Source organism: Antedon mediterranea, chromosome 11, assembly GCF_964355755.1.
Source record: "Antedon mediterranea chromosome 11, ecAntMedi1.1, whole genome shotgun sequence".
NCBI classification, from domain to species: Eukaryota; Metazoa; Echinodermata; class Crinoidea; order Comatulida; family Antedonidae; genus Antedon; species Antedon mediterranea.
The window spans coordinates 16,480,801-16,503,804 of NC_092680.1; the positions used below are offsets into that span (position 1 = coordinate 16,480,801).

Genomic DNA, 23,004 nt, shown 5'->3' on the forward strand with positions numbered 1-23,004 from the left:
TGCAACAATTATGAATGTGTCTGACAGGGGTGGATACAACCAGCTTGGGCCCCCTCCCCCCCCCCCTAAATTTTCGCAAATTGTAATGCAAAAGATAGGACATCAAATTAAGCTCAGCCCTTCATTTCACAATTTTTAAGCCTTTCCCACCCCTCTCCCCTTTTTTTTCAAAATCCTGGATCCGCCACTGTCTGAATAAGTATTTATCTAAGGCATGAATACAATTAACAGTTGTATTTGATGTTCTGTAACATAGGTGGATATCCAAATGATGTACCAAGGTTTTCTGAGACTGGACCTTTATCAGTGGTGATCACAATCTTGCCAAATGATGACCCTTATGGAGTCTTAAGATTCCCTTCAAACTCTCGAGAAAAAAATGTTGCTGAAGATTTTTATTCAGGAGATGAATCGATTTCGGAAACAAGTTTCACCATTGTTAGAGACCAGGGACTGTTTTCAGATGTTGGGGTAAATATTTTATTATTTTATTATATTCTTTTCTCAACTTGTATGAAACTTTACTTAATGATTTTCTTTGTGCTTTTTTTTTTCCAATGGTCTTATCGCTACAGAATATAAACTTTTTTCTGTAAGATTCCTGTAATTGTATGTAACAATATAACTATACATTGCTGAAGAAATGTGAATGTATACAGGTTTATTTATTTTAAACACTGGTCATGCTTCATTGCACACAAATTCTTAAAATGTCTGCACAAACCTGGATGTAAAATGTACTCCAATCGTAAGGATGGATTCAACTAATGCTTGGCAGTTGAATTGTAATCAATAAATCAAATGACAAAGATATATCCAAGTAACTTGCCATTCCTTCTGTATAATGTATGTACATTGATTTAATCTTCTTACATTTATTTATTTTTTTATTTCCAAAGAAGTTCAGAAGAGAACATTAACAATATAATTATAAAAATTCAACTAAAACTGGATTTATTTGTCTAGGCATTATGGGAAGTTTTCACAGATTCTATATCTGGTGGTTTACCATCTGTGACCGACTTGTTATTTGTGGCTGAATACATACCTGGCGGTGGAGTTATATCAGTTCCTGACCAACGACGACCTCACACAGGAACCAATGTGTTTTCATTTTCTGGAGGATCAGGTATGTTCCCAGAGTATCTGATTCTATTATTGTTATTGGATTTTTAAAAATAACTATTTAAAGAAAAATTTTAATTTTAATCTATTCAATTTATATCAAAGCATCTAGCTGACTAATTCAATAGATCTTTAATCAAACTATATGTAACCATTACATCTTTCAGTTATACAATAATGTGTTTACATGTCTAGTAGCCTAGCTTTATTTTTTGGTAATACTTTACTTGGTAAAATCTCCCGTTTATTAATACTGGGAACTTAAAAGCCCATTCAAATGTATTAAATTAATAATAAATATCATATTTGTTTTATTTTATAATGTAGCAGTAATTTTTCTTGCATAAGCCTAGATTTTATGTTTTTGCCTTCAGATTCATATCTGCCAGTGGCTGCTGAATACCATCTAGCCCCATCAGTGATTACATCAGGGTTCTCTATCAGTGCTTGGGTGAAGCCTACTTTAGATTGTAATGGGTTTATCATCAGTAAAGTGTCAGCGGCTGACAGCATTAAGATGTTTTATGGTCTTAAACTAGAAATTCAGAGTACATCATCTGCTTATATTGAATTTAGATATTCCAGTGATAATTCTGTGAGTAGTCAATTTATGGGTTGTTTTTGTTGACATGGTTTTTAATTACTGTAAAAGTTAAACAGAGTTTCAACTTGTACCAGATTATACTTATTTATTTACTGTTCGCTGTGTAGTAAAGATTTACATAAACTAACACATAAAACTAAATTACATAGACACCAGCCAAGAAGTAGATATCGGTTGATAAATACACTACCAGATAAGCATAGTTTACAGGAGGCAGCCCCTGTACTCTCCTAGCGTTTTCACAGCTGCATACTAGTTTCTTTTTTAAATATATACAACCAAGATTGTTTTTGGAAGACTGTAACATTGTGTCAACATGATCAAGAATATAATGTTTGAAAATAAAAATCATAACAATAAGTCATTACAGTACATCTACCTCACCTAATGGTAATTAAATATATATTTACTTTTACAGGTGAATTTATCAGCAGGTGCCACATTCAGTAATTTAATGTTGACCGATGACAAATGGCATCAGATAATTGTGGTGGTTGCTGAGCTCATGGTCAAGGTGTACGTAGATGGTCAACTCCAGGCAGATTTGTAAGTTTCACCTTAGTCATATTATTCAATATTAAAAAGTATGGTTGAATTAATAATAATCAATTATCACTTAATATCCAATTTTGTTGTACGGCTTTCATTCCATGTCAATTATATGATTTATTCTTATTTTATATCTAAAATGATATCAGAAGAAACCCTTACATAATTATAATATTGGCATACAAATACTGCCTTCTTCACCTCTAGGGAAAAAAGTAAATATGAAAGGATCGGCATGAAATACCTTTGCATGGTACTAAAAACTTTATTTTTTATTTCACATCTCAGGATTCTCAGTGATCAAAATGCTGATGGTGATGGCTTGATGTATGTTGGTGCTAGACTCCCAACCAGTGATAACTACAAAGGGTTATTACAAGATGTAAGACTGTACAGTAGGAGGCTAACATTGAAGTGAGTTTTAGAACTAATATTACTGGTCATCATGTATTTCATTTATTATTATGTCTTTTTTACTATGGGAAATACAATTCCACACTCTATATTGATAAAACTATTATATTTATCATTTACAATCCTCTATACATACAAACTGTATATAATACTCTTTTTTCTCTACATTTTTTCCTTCAGTGAAATAAGTGAGATTTGGAACAGCCCTGCTACCAAAGATGTAACACCAATTTCAGGCTATGTGACCTTTAACCCTGATGAGAGCATACAAAACTTTAATATAACCTCCACCCAGGACACCGAAGAGGAAGGTAATGAAGTATTCACTGTCATTCTCCTCACAGTGAATGGTGGAGCAAGACTAGACTTGGAGGACAATACTGCTGTTCTTACAGGTAAAATAATCTAGAATCTCTCCAGATTATTACTGAATTCAGAAAAGGAAGATTTTAAGGCATACTTTTATAACATGCATACTATATTGTGATCTAATTTTCAGCTGACTTAACCATTTGTTGGCAGACAGTCTGTTAATTGCATGCCAACACATTCTGTTCGTTTCCTTATTACATCATTGTTGTGTTTGAAATTTAGTTAATGTGTGTATAAAGCTATATCTACACTGTCAAACTAGTGTGATGTGCCCAAATATGGTAGTGACATGTCCAAATATGGTAGTGATATGGCCAAATATGGTAGTGATATGACATCACATGTCCATATTGGGCACATCACATACTTTTGACATAAAGTTTCATAGTGTAGACAGAGCATAAGAAATCATATCATTCATAATTGTAAAAATTAAGCAGAAACTTATTGACAACTTTATTTACTTTTAATTTCAGTACTAAAAAGTGACAACTCAAATGGATTGTTTGGGTTTTCTGGTCTTTGCTCATCGTCAATAGCAGATTTACTCTCCTCTGAGTCGGTCACATACACATGTCCAGTTGTGCGTAGCCGTGGTGATGAGGGCATTGTGTCCATTCCATGGGAAATCACAAATCTGCAGACAGGAGAGGTTGCTGTAACTGACTTTGTAAATGCTTCTGGCCTGCTGGTTTTTGAAAATGGCATCAGAGAAATGGTATGCCATTTAGTTTCACTTTTAATAATGTCATGTTTTTATGTTCCCTGTAATGTTCAGTGTAAGTTGAACTGACCTGGGATTCTACATTTTTAAAACAATGGTAAAGGTAAGGGGGGTTCATTCTGAAAGTAAGGGAATGAGCTCATTGTACTAAGCCTCTGCATTATGTGGTAAGGTTGCCAGTTCCTTTCCATGCTTCCAAACAATGATTTTAGATAAATGGTTTTTTATGTTAATTAAATAGTTTTCGATTGATGTGCTTTGTTTTTTTTTATTAATCATTTTATGTAACATTAATTTTCAAACAGGAAATCACTCTTGTTGCTGTGGAAGACTTAGTTCCAGAACTCACAGAATACTTTACCATAATGCTCCTTACATCGCATCCTATGTCTGATGATGGCATAATTGGATCAACAGACACAAGCGGTGCCAGCATTGATCCTGACAACGTTGAAAACAACCTCACTCTTGCGTCGAATGACTTTCCATATGGACTTCTGCAGTTTGCAGTTGGTTCTCCACCAGAAGCAGCTGATCCCTTAATACCAGCAGAAGAGGACATTGTTAGAGTGTCCGTAGAAGAGAAGGCAGGGTTTATCCAGCTCTTAGTTGTGAGGGCACAAGGATTACTTGGACCTGTTGCAGTTGAATGGAGCACTCTTGATGGCACTGCTGTATCTGCTGGAAAAGATCCAATTGACTTTGTTGTAAGTAAACAATAATAATTAGAGCATTTCATTTATTTTGCCTTACAAAATAGTATTTATTCCATCATTAAACATTAAAGTTATTTGTTGGGTATATAAATGATGACCCTATCTCTAAACTTTCTCCTATCATGTGCTTGTTTGTATATTACAATCCCACACATAGTGGATACATATATAAGTTAAAATAGTATTAAGATGTGAGGTAGCAGGATACGTTGAATTAAGGTTGTCCATAAGTCACTATCTATGGTTGAAGGGGTACATAGGAAGCCAGATAATGTAGGGTATTTTCATTTATTATTTATTTCATATGCATCCCACAGCAAGAACAAACTCAGGATGGATAGATTTTGTAGTTTATCATGCTTATAAACTAAGTCTCATTTGAAATGTTTAGTATAATAACTCTTGTGTCGGCCCCTGTAAGAGGATTGAATGTGTGACTGGTAGGCAAATAAGTTCAAAATAATTGTTAATCTTTAGGGAGCTGGAGGAACTTTGACCTTTGAGGATCAGCAGCGATATGCTTACATCAACATCACCATTGTTGACAACAATATTCCTGAGCTGGAGAAAACCTTCCGTGTTCAGCTGTCCAACCCAACAGGTGGAGGTAAGTCGAAGTGTGGAAATAAGAAGTGACCATCTATGAGTGTTGTGTTAATTAATCTCACATACTTAACATATCTGTTTCTGAATCATTTACTCATGATAAAACTTTAATATTAACTATTTACCAAACTTTATTAATATATGATTTTATACACAATATAATTATATATACAAAAATACATAGCATAAAATAATTTAACAAAAACTTGTATGCATTCAGTAGTGAAACCATTTGATCTTGATATTATATTTCACAGAATGATGTGTTTTTAAAACCCATTCTTTATAGTAAATCTACTAGAGTTTTGCACTTACTAATTTTCAATACTTATTGGTTTAAAGATGTGTCCATTACTTTTTTAAATATTAAAATGCTGCGGAAAAAAAATTATTTGCTGTTAGGATTTGTAAATATCATTGCATGTCAAGTATTTTAATCTGTTTTAGTTGAAAATAGAATACAGTATGTAGTTTATAAATTGTAGTGTGTGTGTCTATATTATATAATAATACATTATATAATATGTATTAATAATTGTCATGTTTTTGTTCATCTTAATCTGAATCAGACGGTGAGTTTATTACCTTTCATTCATTGCATGATTATCTGCATTTCCAATCTGCACGTTTCCCCTCCCTCCCCCCCTTTTTTTAAAGTAAAAAAATAAATAATATTTTAGGTTGAGCATGAATGATATTTAAATGAAAACATGGAACACAATAGCTCGTATTAAAGTGGTAAGAATATAAGTAAATCTGTAGAAGTCTCTACAAAGCAAGACTTAGATTTTCGCTTATGCAGTCGTCCAACCATTATGAATACTAAAACATGAGGCTTTCACAGTGTGTCAGCATAAAAGTATTAATTGCAAATATTACATTTAACCTTTGACCTATTGTATTTATGTGATACCCTTTCCAACCCTTTTCACAATTGTATTCATTTTTTATTGAAGTTTATTCCTTCACTGGTTCATTCAAAGGTGCACAGCAATATAGTTTTTCTAGCCAGGTTTTTAAAACAATTGACTTTATTTTCTTTACAAGAATTTTATAATTCACTATGATACCACTCTTTTATTAATTTATTTAATATCTGTAGTTTTGGGGTTTAGTTTTACTTATATACAATGTTTTTTCCTGTACCTATTGCTTTTTATGACTTTTCAAAGATACAAATATCATTTTTTTTAATACTTTCTATAGACTTACAAATCCCTTCCCAACCATGTTTTTGTTCTATCAAAAATTGCAAAAGATAAATCGTATACAACTATACAGTCAACTCTCCCAATACCAGATTCTCCGAGAACCGGAAACTCTCCCAAAACCAAAAGGTCCCAAATTCATTTTTACCATTAAAAACACATTCTGAATACCAGACTTTCCAGGAAACCAGACATATTTGGCCAGCCCAGGTGTCCGATATTTGGAGATATTTTTGGTAATAATTAATATTTTCCACATTCAGCTGATCTGGACATTGGTTCAACTGTAGAAGTAACCATTCTGGATTCAGATGAGGCTTATGGGAAGTTTGAATTTGCTGAAAATTCTATTGATGTGACCATCAGTGAAACAGAGACAGCTGCACTACAGGTATTTACTCTCATTAAGCTCTGTCAACACTATCAAACTTGATGTGACAACAAAATAGATGGATGATCACATATCACTACCATATCTTGGAATTTCACTGCCATATTTGAGCACGTACATCACACTTTTTTTTCGAACTAGTTTGATAGTATAGGCAGACCTTTAAATAAGGTTATTGAGAATTAAATTTTTTTTCATTTCCTTTTCTTCTGTTCAACTCAACCAAACCAATAAACTGTATACCTCATCTTAGGTGCTCTTGTTTCAATATTATGTTTTTAAGACAACGATTTACCTTGGTCTTGGTAATCATAGCAGGGAAAGAATAATAATTAGCATAATACTTTTAAATTTGTTATCAGGTAACAAGAACTGGTGGTGCTCTTGGTATATCTGTTGTCTATTGGCAAGTAACTTTAAACTCACCAGAAGCAAACATTACAACAGACTTACAGGCATATAGTGGTAATATTACATTTAATGTTGAAGAGAGGGCAGTAAATATTGAAATCCAGCCAATTATGGATCAAGTAAGGAAATTTATTTCTGTATCTTTTATTGAAAAGTTCAGTATTCTTTATTAATTTAGCAGTTAAACATAATACCAGTCTTTAATAGTATCAATCCTTTATCTAAAAAAAGATGTATTAGATATTTTTAACTACTAAAGGTAAGAATAAAATAGGTGAAATTGGTAGTGCGAAAGAATCAAGCTCAATTAAGAATATAAATAATATAAAATACAAATCATGGGTCAAAGTTCAAATTAACAATAAGTAAACAATTGGTATTGTTGTCAGAAGACACACCTATTCAAAAGTACCACTAATAACAAGTTTTGTTTTGATAATTTTAAATTTTAGTATTGCTCAAACTCTACAATATTTCAAGGAGTATTTGATTTGATGCTGGTCATAATTGCAAAAGTACAAAATAAAAAATATGTGTTTCTATGTCTACATTTATTATTAATTTTACAAACTTTCTTAAATTGTTTTTGCAGGTTCCTGAACTTGATGAAACATTCTTTGTCACTCTAATCGCAGTCAGTGATGGTGACCTTGGAGAAAGGCAATACCTGGTTGCCCAATTAACCATTAGGGCAAGTGATGATCCCTATGGCAGGTTTATCTTCAGTCAAGAGTCCCTCGAGAATGTGCGAGTTGAAGCCAACCAGAACGTTTCTTTAAATGTATGTATACAGTATTCTTTCTTTCTTTCTTAAAGCTAACCAAAAGATTGAAATAATGAGGTTACAAAAATATTGCACTTCGAGCATTGTGTGATGTGGCTGAACAAGAAGTGGGATTTAAACCGGCATATTTATTGGATGATTCTTAGTAACTATAATTTCTTCAGAACTTTTCTTCTTTTTACCTCTGATTATTTAAGGTTGCTATCTGCATCGTCATAATAGTGCTCCTATATTAAATACAATGACCTTCTTGTATTGTAGATTATTCGTGAAGCTGGCTCTGTAGGCACTGTTCAGGTTTTTTATTCAACACTGCGAGATGAAGAAGACCTTCCTAACATGCCACCATTTACAAGGTGCCTATTCTATATTATTTTTCTTGTATGCACAATTTTATGTAATTATTCCTGTAATTAATTTAACCAAGGTAATCAATTCGGAGATCAAAGGGTTTATCTGTGGCTGCAACACAATCAGTTTCACGCACCCTAAACGCGTTGACCGGTTTTCAATTGGTCAATTGGTCAATTGGTTTTCTCAAATGTATGGTGTACATAGTACAGTACTGTATTTGCCGCAGCCAGACATAAAATCAAAGAACTATTTTGAGTTCCTATCTTGGCAAAGCAAGTTCAGTGTCCTGATGAGCAAATAAGGCACACAGCCTATTTAATTTAAGAAATATAATTTTTCTTATAAAAACAGGAAGAGATAATATTTGGTAATTATGATCACTCATAGTCATTTCATCTTTGTAGTTCAGCAAAACAAATTGATGTAAAAAATATTCTACTTGTTAAATGCTAAATTGTAAAAAAGACCATTTGAAATTAAAAAGCCAAAATATTCTTTCTATTTTAGTCGAGCATCAGAAGGTGTAGATTACAAAGCAGCTCAAGGGTCAATAGTTTTCACAGACAGTCAACAAGAAGCCACTGTTATGCTGACACTTCTAGACGATGACCAACCAGAGACTGAGGAGACATTGTTTCTTTATATAACAAGAGTTGCACTCATAGATTCTCCACAATCGGAACCTGGTATGTAGACAACATTAATCAATGTAGACATTTTTTTTCTGTGTTTTAATGACAATATGTATTACATGTATTACCAAATACAGTAAAAAAAGTGTTTTAAACTCTCTATCATATAGAGCCAGTTGAAATTAAAGTTAAAGTTTTGTTCATCTCATTCATCAAAGTTATACAAATTTAAAAGAGTGCTCATACACCATGCTTCCAAATCTTATATCTTTTTGCTCAAATCTTTATCTTCTAAATTGTTTACATGATCTGAGCAATTTAAATGATCACCACATTATTATTGATTAGGGAAATATACAGAATATATTGCCTTTAAGTAGTTTCATAGTTATTTTATTGAAGCTATATAAATATTTTATTATTACACACTCTTACCTAATCTTTGTAAATCCTTAATTTTTTATAGAAAACTGTAGTTTTTGTAGTCTGGTTCTTATTATTTTTTGTAGCCATGTTAAAGGGCCAACTTAGACAAGTTACTTCTAGGTTGGTCCTCATGTTATGCTCTGTATTATTTGTATGGCATTTGATGAAATAAATGTTGAATTGAATTGCAGTCATAGATTCACCTAGCATTGGTGAGCAAAGCATCGCTGAAGTGATCATCCCAGCCAATGATAATGCTAATGGCATCCTTCAGTTGTCTGTGAGTGAGATCACTGTATCTGAAGACTTCTCTGGAACTTTCATTAACATTACAAGAACAGCTGGATCGTTTGGCCAGGTCAGTTTTTCTGTTATATGCAATAAAAGACAATGTAATCATTTAAACTAGTAACTGGTACTCAGGTAACTATCTACATAGAGAAAGCCATTGACATAAAGTTGGCATTTAGATTAATGTTTTTTTTTAAGTGTACACAATATTTTTTGTTTTTTTGTGAGTGACATACCACAGACATTGCAATAAATTCAACAAAGTAGTCAGTAATGTACTAAATAAAGCATTAATGAATATCAATTATTAGCATTAAGTGGAAAAAAAGGAAAGGATCTTCAAAAAATGTTTTCATCTAGGTTTAAATAATATCTGTTCTTTTTGTTAAACCATAAAAAGATGTGTACATGTGCAACATTGTCAATAAGTCTTCATCAGGCATTGACTGTATATTAGCGGTTGCTTGGATTAGCTTTGCTAGTTAGTTATAAATTGCCTCCTATTGGCAAACCTTGTCTGTGGTTTATAGAAGTTCTTCATGAGTTAGTCATAATAATGTAAGACGGGAAGAACCCACAATCGTTCACAGTACACATTTAGATTAATCTTAAAATACTTACCATTATTTTGAGTTTTTGATATTATAATTATTAATGTTTGAGGGTCCCTAATGATCAGCTTATGCTGGATGGATCACCCTCATTAAATATTGTTCAAATAAATAAAAATAAGATCATGTATTTATTTATACTATAAATCCCTGCTTGATGTATCTAAATAAATGCTTATCTTTTTAATCAGTTACCAAGTGTTTTATCTTTGTATATTCTTTCGAATTGTTTATAGTAATATTAAAGTGCATTACCATATTTGGACATATCACTACCCTATTTGGACACATCACACTTTTTTTTTTGTTAAACTAGTTTGATTGTGTAGACAGAGATGTATTACAATCATTTTTGTCCCTCAGATTTCTGTGAACTTTGAAACAATACCAGACTCTGCCCAGCGGGGTCTTGATTACAGCATCACTTCATCAAATGTTGTGTTCCTTGAAGGAGAGACAACCAAAGCACTGCCCGTTGAGATTCTGAATGATCCAGTACCAGAGATTGAGGAGCAGTTTGAGATCATTCTGCTAAATGACATCACTGGAGGTGCTGCACTAGGGTCACCCAGTAGATGTTCTGTCATTATCACTCCTTCTGATGATCCTAATGGCAGTTTTGGTAAGTATATTTTTGTGTACTGTTCAATCTATGGCTATTTTTAACATTAGTTCATTTTAAATATTTTATGTTCTGTACCTGTGGTTTTTATATAATAATTTTATTTAATGTAATTTTAGGGCCATATAGGCTGCATATATTTTTATATCAATATTTTTTATTTTCAAGGTTTTGGACAATCACAGTTAGAGGTCAATGAACCAGAAGGAGATGATGTAACTGAACTGACAATCAGTATTATCCGTAGTGCGGGTGATATTGGTGTGGTTGCAGTCACATGGCAAGCCACTATCAATGGTGTGTATTCTTTTCTTCATATTATCTCCTCTCCTCCACCCACGTGCCTCATTCCACCAACTTTTTTATTTACCTACCCAAAGGACACATGATCATAACATCATTTGCTAAATGTCATACTTATAATTTTAAGTCCTGTCTTTCTTTTATTTAGGTGAACTCGCTGTTGAAGATGTTTTTCCAACTGGAGGAACTCTTTATTTTTTGACAACAAAGACAACAGAAACATTCAACATTAACATTCTTGCAGACGACATTCCAGAAGAAAATGAGGTAATAATTTATTACGATATACGGAGGCATACGCGCTGCTTACCGTTCCTAAAGAGCCAAGAATATCGTCATGTGTTTGAGGCCAATTTTCTCCTAGTTCTTCTCGGATAAGGACTATAAACCGTAGGTCCAGTGTACATAGTTATAGCCTGTGTGCAGTTTGAAGAACCTAGTTCATCATTCAAGACAAGTAGGGGGTTACTCCGGTGTACTGGTTCACAAATAGCTTCTGTATCAGGAGGATTACCACCTATCTAATAGGACAGTGATTAAATTTACTATTAGTAATCCTTGGCCACATGTGCCAAAGACGTAAAATAAAAAAAAATACCATTAGAATTATTCATGGTATATGTTATGAATATTGTTTATAACATTAATTATTAAATTATTATCTTATTCGATTATTCCTGTAGGATATTATTTTGACGCTTGTTAGTGCCGATGGAGGTGGTTCAATTGGCAGCCAATCAACAGCTATCATATCAATTAGTGCCAATGATAATCCACATGGAACAGTAGAGTTCGCCAACGCAGTGAGTCCAGTACTTGAAGATATCTATGGGAATAGTTTGGCAAATATTGAAATCATTAGAAGGTAAATAAAACTTTAATATTAATTAAATTATCTTGTGTAGATATTTCTTTATGAGTAATATTAATAAATATTGTAACACACCCGAATAGATCCTTGTCATTTGATTGAAAGATTGTGGGTCATGTGATGCTCAATATACATATATATCTATAGCTCTTAAATAACAGTGCATATTCTTGTTGTGTTATACAATGAGAAACCTATTTTCACCTCAAGAAATGAATTACCCCATTGCGCTCATAAACATTAGTTGTATATGAGCAAGTTAAAACATGTTTTTTCTTTGTTTAGTGCTGGATTATTTGGTGAGCTAGAGATTATCTATAGCAGTGAACCACTTGACATTGTTGACGAAACCTATTTAACTGGCCTAGAACCAACTGATTTTTACCATGCACCAATCCAAGGCTCTCAGATGGGTGTCTCTAAAACTGTCCTTGATGTATCTAGAGCCTCAAGCCCCTTAGGCATGTGCATTGACTTTTGTCTGAGGGAAAGGGCTTGTGCTGCTCTTGAATTTAAAGAGGCAAATGCAACAGTTAGCTGCATGTGGTCTGTGATGGCTGATGGGGATAATATTGACTCTGGATCTGGTTTTACCCTGTACATTAAAGATGTTGCAAAGGTAATATTCTGCACACAATATTTATTTTGTAAAGAAAAAAGACATAAATTATTAGGTTTGTCACATGCATCTTTTTTTTTTCATTACAGTTATATCGATGTTTAACTTAAACATTCGTGTTTTATGCTATATATTTCAAGACAAGTTTGAAGTTCTATGTATTTTATTTTGATTATTTTAGGCTCAGTTGTTGTATGATTCTGTAGCCCAGCCTGGTGTAGACTACACTCCAGTAATGAGTCAGTTTGTCCGCATACCTGATGGGGCTAGCACAGGCATTGTGACTGTTACCATACTTGATGATGCAATACCTGAAATGGCAGAATCATTCAATGTAAGAATAATTTATTTTGTTATTTACAATTATTAAACATGAAAGCTGTCGAGAACATTGTACTCTCTTTTTGTAGTTTGTAATTCAGTGAGTTTTTCAACATGCACTGTTTTAGGAGTACATAATCAAGCATGGAAAACCATGTAGTTTGTCCCACTTAGAACCTATCTTGAGTGGAATCCGCCCATCCGATCTGTTGTGTGTAAAGGGTCATAAAGAATAACATAGATTCAATATTTTATTACCGCTTGTCTGTGTAAATTGGCTCTTAGTTGTTATTGTTAAGAACCCAGTTTTCAATTCAATGAATTTAATTTATTATTTACTATTTGTTTCTTCATACACATTTTCAACCATGTCATCATACTCATACAGTATATATTATTATTATTTGATCATTTGTCTAATATCCGTCCACCATTTTCATTCATATCATGATCACTTGATCGCATTCACAGTTAAAACTAGACAGTGTTCAGCTAGTTGGGAGCACAGCAACATTGCAGAATGAGCCCAGCATTGGAGAAAAATCCGAGACACGCGTTGTGATCGAGACCAACGATGACGCTAACGGAGTATGGCGTATATATAGCAATAGTCCAGACGCAACTGATAACGGCCAGACGATACATGTAGAAGAACGTAATGGAATATCAGTTGGAGTGGAGTTAACCATTGAGAGAACAGGTCCGTCTTTTTGTTTTAATTTTGTTTCTGTAACAATGAGTGTATTCAAATTGATTAATTATCAGGTGAATGAAATTATTTTTAGACTTTGATTAGGAGGTCAACATAAACAGGTTGATTGCGTACCTTGGTAATTCATAGCAATGTAAACAAAATCAGTCAATCAATCCTTCCATTTTTAAATCTCTATTCCAACGATCATTACTCATAGGGCTGAAAAGCCCACAATCTCAAATAACGAAGAATATATATATATTTTTTTTTATATAGGAGGAACTATTGGTGATGTTGGAATTTCTTGGCAGGCTTCTGGAGGTTCAGCTGATATTGGTGATGATTATGTTGCCAGTGGTGCCACTCTGTCATTTGCCAATGGTGAAAGTCGACGTGGTAAGATTTTGAAACACACAATATATATGCTATATGCCCATTAAAGGCATCACCATTTAATTTAGAAAAGAGATGTTGGAATTAGAGATTGGAACGAGGCTGCCATTTTCTAAAACAAGATTCCTAGAAAGTCTGGAATTTTAAATGGTAGAAAATTAAAGCTTTTGGAGAGTTTTCAGATTTTCAGAGAATTGGATTTTGGAACAGTGGACTTTTTATATTTAATATTCTTTGACTGTTTCTTTATTTTGTTTTTTTCTATAGTTATTAGTATCAGCATTAAGGATGATGTAATACCAGAAGTTGATGAAACGATTATAATTGAGCTTTACGAACCTGAAGGGGGCAGTGTTCTTGGAACTGATAATTCAGTGTCTGTTGTCATATTATCTAATGATTTTGTTGCTGGTACACTGAAGTTCGCTGATCTTTCTTATATTGTCATGGAAGGCAAGTTGGTTTTTTCTGTTTAATGTTCAGGAAATTGTACAATAACCACACGGACAATAAATACCAGGACAACCCATCCATTATGGACTGTACCATTGTTTAGAGTGGGGGGTGTATGACAATGTTGAGTGTGGGCTTGTTTTTTTGTCAATCTTTAAAATAGAATGTGGTTATTTGTTACTTCTTATTAAACGCCTTTGAATTCTTTGGAAATTTAATTCAGTATTTGCAGTATAAGTTAACTATCTTTCTTATTTTTTATTAAATTTATATAATTTTTTTCTCGTACACAATGCTATATACAAAATGTAACATTTCATAAAGGCAAAAATACCAAATATAGATTGTTTTGTTTAAATGTATATTTATATTGGAGCATTGATATTATTCAGTATTTTAATGGAGTTAGATTGTTGATTCAAAATAAATGTCTGACAATTCCCACATTTTTCCCCCATTATCAAACACTGTATTCCAAAAGAATCAGTCACATTTTTTGTGTATTTTTGGCTGATAATAGCATTTCCATATATTGAGATAACATACACTATAATACTTATTTTAATAATTGAAATAATATTTAAAATCTAGTTGAAAAGTGGAATTGTATGTGTATAGGAACAATGTAACCTAATTCTATTGTTGTATAGCTAGATATTAAAAAGTAAGCCCACCCATCATTGTTCTCCACATTCCGCCTTAATAATATATTAAATGGCATCTATGGATGTTTTTTTTCTTGGTTAATGTCTGATTTCCATCCTTGGCATGTGCACTCAAGTGTACAATTCTGTACACTGTTGTGTAAAATAGTTTAAACTTTTTTTTTAAATCACCTAAATGTACTGTTTAATAAATGATAATGGGTGCTGAATAAATAAATAATAATAATATAGGTTTCGCAACAGCTACTATTCGGACACTGAATGCTTGTTAGTATACCGTGTGAGAGTGATGAATTGAAGTGTAATTGTTTTTATAGTGTTTTATTTATCTGTGTTGTTATATCTCAGAGCAAACATAATTTCTATGTATATTTTATATGCAAATGACAATAAATGGAAATAATTTTCCACTGATTAATGAATTATTATTCCCTTTACGTAAGTGAGGAAATAAAATTAATATTTACTATGAATTTTTTTATTTCTTTTTCATTATTTAGGTGAAGCATTCAATGTAACAATTGATAGATCTCTCCCAGCCGTCGGTCTAGTCTCAGTTGATTGGTTAATCCAAGGAACTGATGATCTTGATCCTTCTCAGAGTTTCCGTGATGTTGCTGGTAAAGTCTCATTTGGTCAAGGTCAACTTGAACAGGTCATCTATCTGTACGCATTGTCTGATGAAACACCAGAAGTTAATGAAGAGTTTACCATCATTTTGTCTAATGTTGAGACTGAAGGTACTGTAATATTTCAATACTTGGTAGAGGACACTTTCCTGTGAAAAGGATCAATAATGTTTTAACACTACAGCCAACCCTATTCAGGGAAGCTGTTCTCCAAATAGGGGTTCCACTACAATTACATTTAAAAGTAAAATTATATGATCTCCAAAAGAAAACCAAATATAGGTGAAGTAATTTGACAAAAATAATATGTAGCGTAATAAACCTTTTTGGCTGAACCATAACAAAACACAGGTTTGGATTTATCAGCAGATTGAATCATTATACACTGTCTGCAACAGGCTTGTACACATGCATCTCATTCATTAAAAACAATATAGAGAAAAGTTTATTTTTAAACAATCATGTATTAACAATGACCAAGCCCTTAATTGTTAAAATACATTTTTGGTCTTCTATTTTTTTGGTCTTTTTTGAGTACTGTGAAGGAAATTGTTTTTGTAAAATGTGTTTTTTTTTTTAAATTTTGTTTATACAAAATTATCCTTGTAAAATTGTTTTCAGAAAAAAAACATAAATACTAGAGAGCTAGCCCCATAAAAAATGAGATCGGGATCCCGATCGGGATGCGGTGGAATCCCACCGGGATCGGCCGATCCCGGTGGGATTAGACGATCCCACCGGGACGAACTCGGGATTTTTTTTTCGCAATATCGGGATAGACGGGATTTTTTTAAGAATTGCGGGATTTTGTACGCAATATCGGGATCGTGTTTTTAGACTGCGGGATTTTGTACGCAACAACGGGATTGGCGGGATTTTGTACGCAACATCGGGATTTTTTACGCAACATCGGGATTGTGTACGCAACATCGAAATTGGCGGGATTTTGTTTATAAAATTACGGGATTTTGTACGCAAGATCGGGATTTTATACGCAACATCGGGATTGGTGGGATTTTGTTTATAAAATTACGGGATTTTGTACGCAAGATCGGGATCGACAGGATTGTGTACGCAACATCGGGATTTTGTACGCAGTATTTTAATTTCATTGGGTAATACAGTAATTTGTAACAGACGGTAAGTTATTATTTTATTACAGTTAATGTTGTTTTTGCTTTGAATTGAGTTATTTTTGTTTTAAATACATGTACTAATGATCAAACCAGCCGTGCATTCCTTTGTACAATAGTATTAATTCTAAAGACAATTTACTTTATGTACCGCACCTTTTGCTGCGCCGCCACGGCTACTTTGATCGTTATATAGTTAATCACATTATTATATCATTATTAACACCTCATCTTCAGTATACTAACAACGAGTTGATTTCTTATCGTATTATTATCATCACACTTACCTTACTATGTTTACGTTTTACACCATACCTTTCGATTAACATGTTTATGACCAAGTTGAGTTGTTTTAATATGTTGAGGGTATTACGCTATTGGTTTACCAGCTGATGAGTGCAATATGCACTCCTGCATAGACAATGCATGTTTCGTTTTATGCAGGAGATCCGATCAATAGTTACCTCCAATAACATTAAGGATCGAAACAGCCATGCATCATCAATAGTAAGCTTTTATTTTAAAAACATTTATGAGGTATTTTCTGAATTGTTTCCAGCAAAGATTAATTATTTATAAAACACATGATTATGATGATGATGGCTGTCCTGGGAATAAACCCAGTTTTTTTTAATACTAATTTTTTAAAAATAATGTTTAAACAAATCCTGCAATTTCTAAGAGGTTGCTGTACGTTCACAGCAACCCAAGTGTCTTGCTGCAATGAATATACCGTCCAATGGCCCGGACGTAGGCCTACGTCTTGAAGTGCTTTGAATACGTTATTAAATGAATAAAATGTTGATGTTGTCATTGACTGTTATAGCTTTATTCTAGAATGGTAATTATTATAGTGAAATATGCAGATTACACGGGTATATAGAAATGAATTTGCTAACTGGTACAAAACAATTATCTCGATATTATAATAAAAAGACAAATGAAATGATTTTTGACTTTCGTACCTAATATGAGATTGATCCAATCACTAAAAGGAGAAAATTAAGAGTAGGCCTAATCGTCTTGTATCCGTCATAATAAATGCAACAGGGCGTATTAATTTGTCAAAATGGCAAAAGGAATTTTTTTTTTTTGTATTTTTGTACATTGTTTTTTATTTTCCATTTTAATATATATATATGAATGTGTATTTTCTAGTGGAAAAAGAATTATTCGAATAAACGCCCCGCTTTGAATAGGGAACCCACTCCACTTCTCAATAGAAAGAACATCTTGGAATAAACGTACACGGACGTTTATTTATTTAATAATAAATACACAATATTTTATTTGTAGTAGAATTCATTTATCTACAATTTACCAAGCATATCTAGGGGTTGATTATACATGTACCATGTTATTACACCATACACCTGAAAGTGTCAACATAGAAAGGAATGCTGCAGTCTCCTCGTTCAGTTCATTCACAAAGTCACGTGGTCTGGCTTGTTGGACGGCTTTTTGTCGGCATCTCTTTGTGTAGAGCAGGTACCAAGATCTATATTTAGAAACTGACTCGACTCTTTAGGCGTGGGAAGTTCTAGCGGAAAGTGGTTGTCTTGACGACATAGAAAGGAATGCTGCAGTCTCCTCGTTCAGTTCATTGAAAAAGTCACGTGGTCTGGCTTGTTGGACGGCTTTAATTGTCGGCATCTCTTTGTGTAGACTGTAAAGCAGGTACCAAGATCTATATTTAGAAACTGACTCGACTCTTTAGGCGTAGGAAGTTCTAGCGGAAAGTGGGTGTCTTGACGACAGCTTTAAGCATTCATTGTTTTATGGAATGGGATTTCCTAAGTAAAAACCCTTAAATTTACAATTTTGTTTGTATTATTTTGACATAGGCCTAAGATTAGTACTCCAGAGTAACAGCATCACACCAGCAGTTGTAATTAGACACGTTAGTATGGCCTGTAATTAATTATCATAACAAAATAATAATTTTAAGAACGTGCTTGTGAAAATAGCACGCAGCGCGCGATGGGAACTTGCGTACGCACGCGCGCATCTCTTTCCCGCCTTGATTTAAATTTGTAACCAGACCACAGCAATTCTGGCCGGCTAGCGATGACGTACAACGCATTCAAACCGTAGGTGTTTTTGATAAATTCATAGATTTATTCGTTGTGATTATTTATTAATTACACCTTATTGTTATACCCTATCATAATGGCTCCTTTAGTTGAAATATAGGGCCTAGAAGCTCATATTTGTGGAGCATATATTGCAAGTCAAAAAAGTACAGTATTTTAGCCTGCCTCCTCTCTTTCCTCATCATCAGTCTAGCCTACAACCGGCCCCGCTCCCGTGCGTCGTAGGCCTCCTCCCTCTGCCTATTTGATACTAGGCATTTGATACTAAGCTTTAATAGGCCTATATATTACAGTATTGTTATTTTGGTCTCTCCAGACACAATGGGAAAACTATTTTGTGCATATTAATTAATAAATGTTTATCGTACACCACCATACTTAATAATATTATGAATATTGCTTTGTGTAAAATTAAAAAGGACTTGAACTCGGAGTAAACAGGCAGATGAGAAGTACTAATAGGCCTAGTAGTAGTAGGCCTATTCCTATCAATATCTATAGCCTAGGCTAGGCCTAATTCGGAAAAATTGAGGATCCGATGAATGATGATGAAGAAGGAACAGGCAAGAAGCTAGGTTAGCCTACTACTAGACCTATAAATGAATGGGTAAACTAGGCCTATAAATAACACGATCAGAATATTTATGATTGTAAAGGGGCAAAATATTTTCTAAGGTAAGTTATACTTAGGCCTATAGGCTATCTATTTAGAATTTGAAGGATTATTGTTTTTAAAAGAAATGTAATTACTAATTGTAAACGTATAAACGGTAAACAAAAAAACACATACGTATCTGATTAGGCCTATATATAATATATTGCGCTTTTCGTTATATTTGTAGGAGTCATTGCAAAAACAACATTAGATGAAAAACACTTTTTGAAATTGAAATGGGTTTATCCCAGGACAACCATATCATCACCTTCATTTAATTTGTTTAGAAAATGTTCGAAAATTACTTTTTAAAAAGTGTTGTTTTACATTAATTACTGAGAATTTATTAATTGGAAATATTATCGATGATGTTATGGCTGTTTCGATCCTTACAGTTAGGGAGGTGGCTATTGATTGGATCTCCTGCATAAAACGAAACATGCATTGTCTATGCAGGAGTGCATATTGCACTCATCAGCTGGTAAACCAATAGCGTAATACCCTCAACATATTAAAGCAACAACTGGTCATAAACATGTTAATCGAAAGGTATGGTGTAAAACGTAAACATAGTAAGGTAAGTGTGATGATAATAATACGATAAGAAATCAACTCGTTGTTAGTATTACTAAAGATGAGGTGTTAAATAATGATATAATAAATGTAATTAACTATATAACGATCAAAGTAGCCGTGGCGGCGCAGCAAAAGGTGTGGTACATAAAGTAAACTGTCTTTAGAATTAATACTGCTGGTACATGTATTTAAAACAAAAATAACTCAATTCAAAGCAAAAACAACATTAACCCTAATCAAATAATAACTTACCGTCTGTTACAAATTACTGTCTTTCCAATAGCTTAATACCCTCAACAAGTTAACAAAACTCAACTTGGTCATCCAATATCGTAAAAACAATGAAAACCTATTCAATAATATAAAAAACTCCAAAGTGTTGTTTTAACTCGTTATTAAATCATAAACAACAAATCGTAAAAGATGGAACACTGATAATAATGCCGGATGAGTATTGCAGAGGGTTTTGAAAATCTCATATTTTTTGGCTATATTGTATTACTATGACATATTATCCTACATCGGCAGATCGGTGTTCAATCATTTACGATATTAATACAAATAATTATTTAGAATAAATAATGGACATTGTTAGTAAAACAAAAAACTTATCACATATTTTATTCTGAAATAAAAGAAAAAAATATCAGACAACCAAAATGTTGCCAATTACTACCGATAACAATGAATCAGTTTAATCATCATTTTAGTGTAAGATTTAAGCACAATATTACCGTAATGAAATTTGTATATTTACTTTTATAACAGATTTCTTTTAATTTCTAGATGTCTTTCCTTCATGGCGTAAAGAGTTCGGTAGAATCACAGTATTTCAGAACGGGAGTACCGACTAGGATTTTCTATTTATAAGTCTAAATTTTGGCGGGATTAAATGTATTCGGCATAGTCGTCTTAAATTTACATCTCGATTTTTTGGCGAAATTTTAATCGGGATAATGCGCAAAAACGAATTTTAACCGGGGTATCGATCGGGGTTCTTGGCGGGATCCCGATCGATATCCCGGTTAAAAATCCCGTTCGTTTTTGCGCATTATCCCGATAACAATTTCACCGATGATCGACCGAAATTCCCGACCAAAAATCCCGATTTTTCGTGAATCCCGATAAAAATCCCGATAAGGAATGAGTAATCGGGATTCCCAAAAGATCGGGACGTCGTCCGAGACCCCGATATTTTCGACCGAAATTCCCGACCAAAAATCCCGATTTTTCGTGAATCCCGATGAAAAATCCCGATACGGGATGGGTAATCGGGATTCCCAAAAGATCGGGACGTCGTCCGGGATCCCGATATTTTCGACCGAAATTCCCGACCAAAAATCCCGATTTTTCGTGAATCCCGATGAAAATCCCGATACGGGATGGGTAATCGGGAAATCCCAAAAATCGGGACGTCGTTCGAGATCCCGATATTTTCGACCGAAATTCCCGACCAAAAATCCCGATTTTTCGTGAATCCCGATAAAAATCCCGATATGGATGGGTAATCGGGATTCCCAAAAGATCGGGACGTCAATCGGGATCCCGATATTTTCGACCGAAATTCCCGACCAAAAATTTCGGTCGAAAATATCGGGATCACGGCGAGATCCCGGCGGGATCCCGACCGTGATATCGGCGGGATCCCGGATGTTTTTTCTATAGGGGAGGCCTATGTTTTTATATAGAGATATGTTGAATTATTTTGGATACTCACTTATATTATTCAACTGACCAATTAAAACAAAAAAAACTAAAACAATGAACAAATTTTGTACTTTTTGTCTGTAGTGTGTTCTTTCTATGAGTATTATTTTCAACCTTTCTTTTTTTAGGTGTGTCTGCTACTGGTGCTGCAGAGTTGGATCCTCAAGGTTCAGTAGCTAGCATAACCATCAGTGCCAGTGATGAACCACATGGTGTCTTTAGCTTTGCTCAAGGATCTAATGAGATCACAGTGTCGGAAGACCAAGAAACTCTTCAACTGTTTGTTGATAGGAAGTTTGGAAACATAGGTAAATGTTTTTGGAGATTGCATGTCTTTTAAAGAAAATGATTGCTTTTCTGTTCAATTGTTTATTGTTTGTTTTTTTATGTATGTACATTTTACTAACATCAATTTGGTATTTTTTTTTACGTTATTCTAATTTGTACATCAGGGAGACTAAAGTCAATGCCAGATTCTAAGTTTCATGCAGATGATTATATAATTTAAATTGAATAAATAATTGTGTTATGTTTATGAACAAATATTTCTATTCTATTTTTTAACACTTGATTAGGCTCAGTTCGTGTTTACTATGAGGTTCTTGAGGGATCTTTGACCCTCGACCCTCTGCCAGTTCTCAACCAAGCTCTGAGTGGTCAGGATTTCAGTGATGGTTTTGGATTTGTTGACTTTGAAGATGGTGTTAGTGATGTTGCCATCATGGTTACAATTTTACAGGTAAAGTTACATATTATTTATGTTTACTACAAATATTGTATTCAATTCAAAATACAGAATAGAGATAGAACATTTGTTGAGTGGTTATGAGCACAAGTATCATTGTGGTGTTGATATATTTATTTTATTTATGTAAAAGAACTTTCATACGTCATAGACTTTATCAGTAGATTAATGTAAATTTTCTCACTAGCAGGTAAAAATATACTGATTATGGCATACAACACCCATACAGTAGATAGATTTCCATAGTCATGCATTCTTCATCAAAATACATTCCTAAACTCAAATTACTGTTAATTTATTAGTATGT

General features: G+C 33.4%; 1 protein-coding gene across 3 annotated transcripts in view; it reads left to right on the forward strand.

The window, feature by feature from the left end:
• The window catches only part of LOC140062841 (adhesion G-protein coupled receptor V1-like), a 63,891-nt gene that overhangs the window by 5,254 nt on the left and 35,633 nt on the right, over window positions 1–23,004 (forward strand). For all 3 annotated transcript variants that reach the window (XM_072109205.1, XM_072109207.1, XM_072109206.1), the window contains 27 exons: window positions 257–471; window positions 967–1,129; window positions 1,500–1,720; window positions 2,148–2,275; window positions 2,567–2,692; window positions 2,873–3,087; window positions 3,541–3,782; window positions 4,094–4,495; window positions 4,982–5,111; window positions 6,582–6,709; window positions 7,072–7,239; window positions 7,713–7,901; window positions 8,166–8,260; window positions 8,766–8,944; window positions 9,508–9,674; window positions 10,582–10,840; window positions 11,009–11,137; window positions 11,292–11,410; window positions 11,827–12,008; window positions 12,300–12,633; window positions 12,815–12,967; window positions 13,426–13,654; window positions 13,925–14,044; window positions 14,309–14,494; window positions 15,660–15,899; window positions 22,081–22,260; window positions 22,528–22,691. In XM_072109205.1, coding sequence (XP_071965306.1) covers window positions 257–471; window positions 967–1,129; window positions 1,500–1,720; window positions 2,148–2,275; window positions 2,567–2,692; window positions 2,873–3,087; window positions 3,541–3,782; window positions 4,094–4,495; window positions 4,982–5,111; window positions 6,582–6,709; window positions 7,072–7,239; window positions 7,713–7,901; window positions 8,166–8,260; window positions 8,766–8,944; window positions 9,508–9,674; window positions 10,582–10,840; window positions 11,009–11,137; window positions 11,292–11,410; window positions 11,827–12,008; window positions 12,300–12,633; window positions 12,815–12,967; window positions 13,426–13,654; window positions 13,925–14,044; window positions 14,309–14,494; window positions 15,660–15,899; window positions 22,081–22,260; window positions 22,528–22,691 — 5,063 coding nt within the window. The remainder of the gene's footprint in view (window positions 1–256; window positions 472–966; window positions 1,130–1,499; window positions 1,721–2,147; window positions 2,276–2,566; window positions 2,693–2,872; window positions 3,088–3,540; window positions 3,783–4,093; window positions 4,496–4,981; window positions 5,112–6,581; window positions 6,710–7,071; window positions 7,240–7,712; window positions 7,902–8,165; window positions 8,261–8,765; window positions 8,945–9,507; window positions 9,675–10,581; window positions 10,841–11,008; window positions 11,138–11,291; window positions 11,411–11,826; window positions 12,009–12,299; window positions 12,634–12,814; window positions 12,968–13,425; window positions 13,655–13,924; window positions 14,045–14,308; window positions 14,495–15,659; window positions 15,900–22,080; window positions 22,261–22,527; window positions 22,692–23,004) is intronic.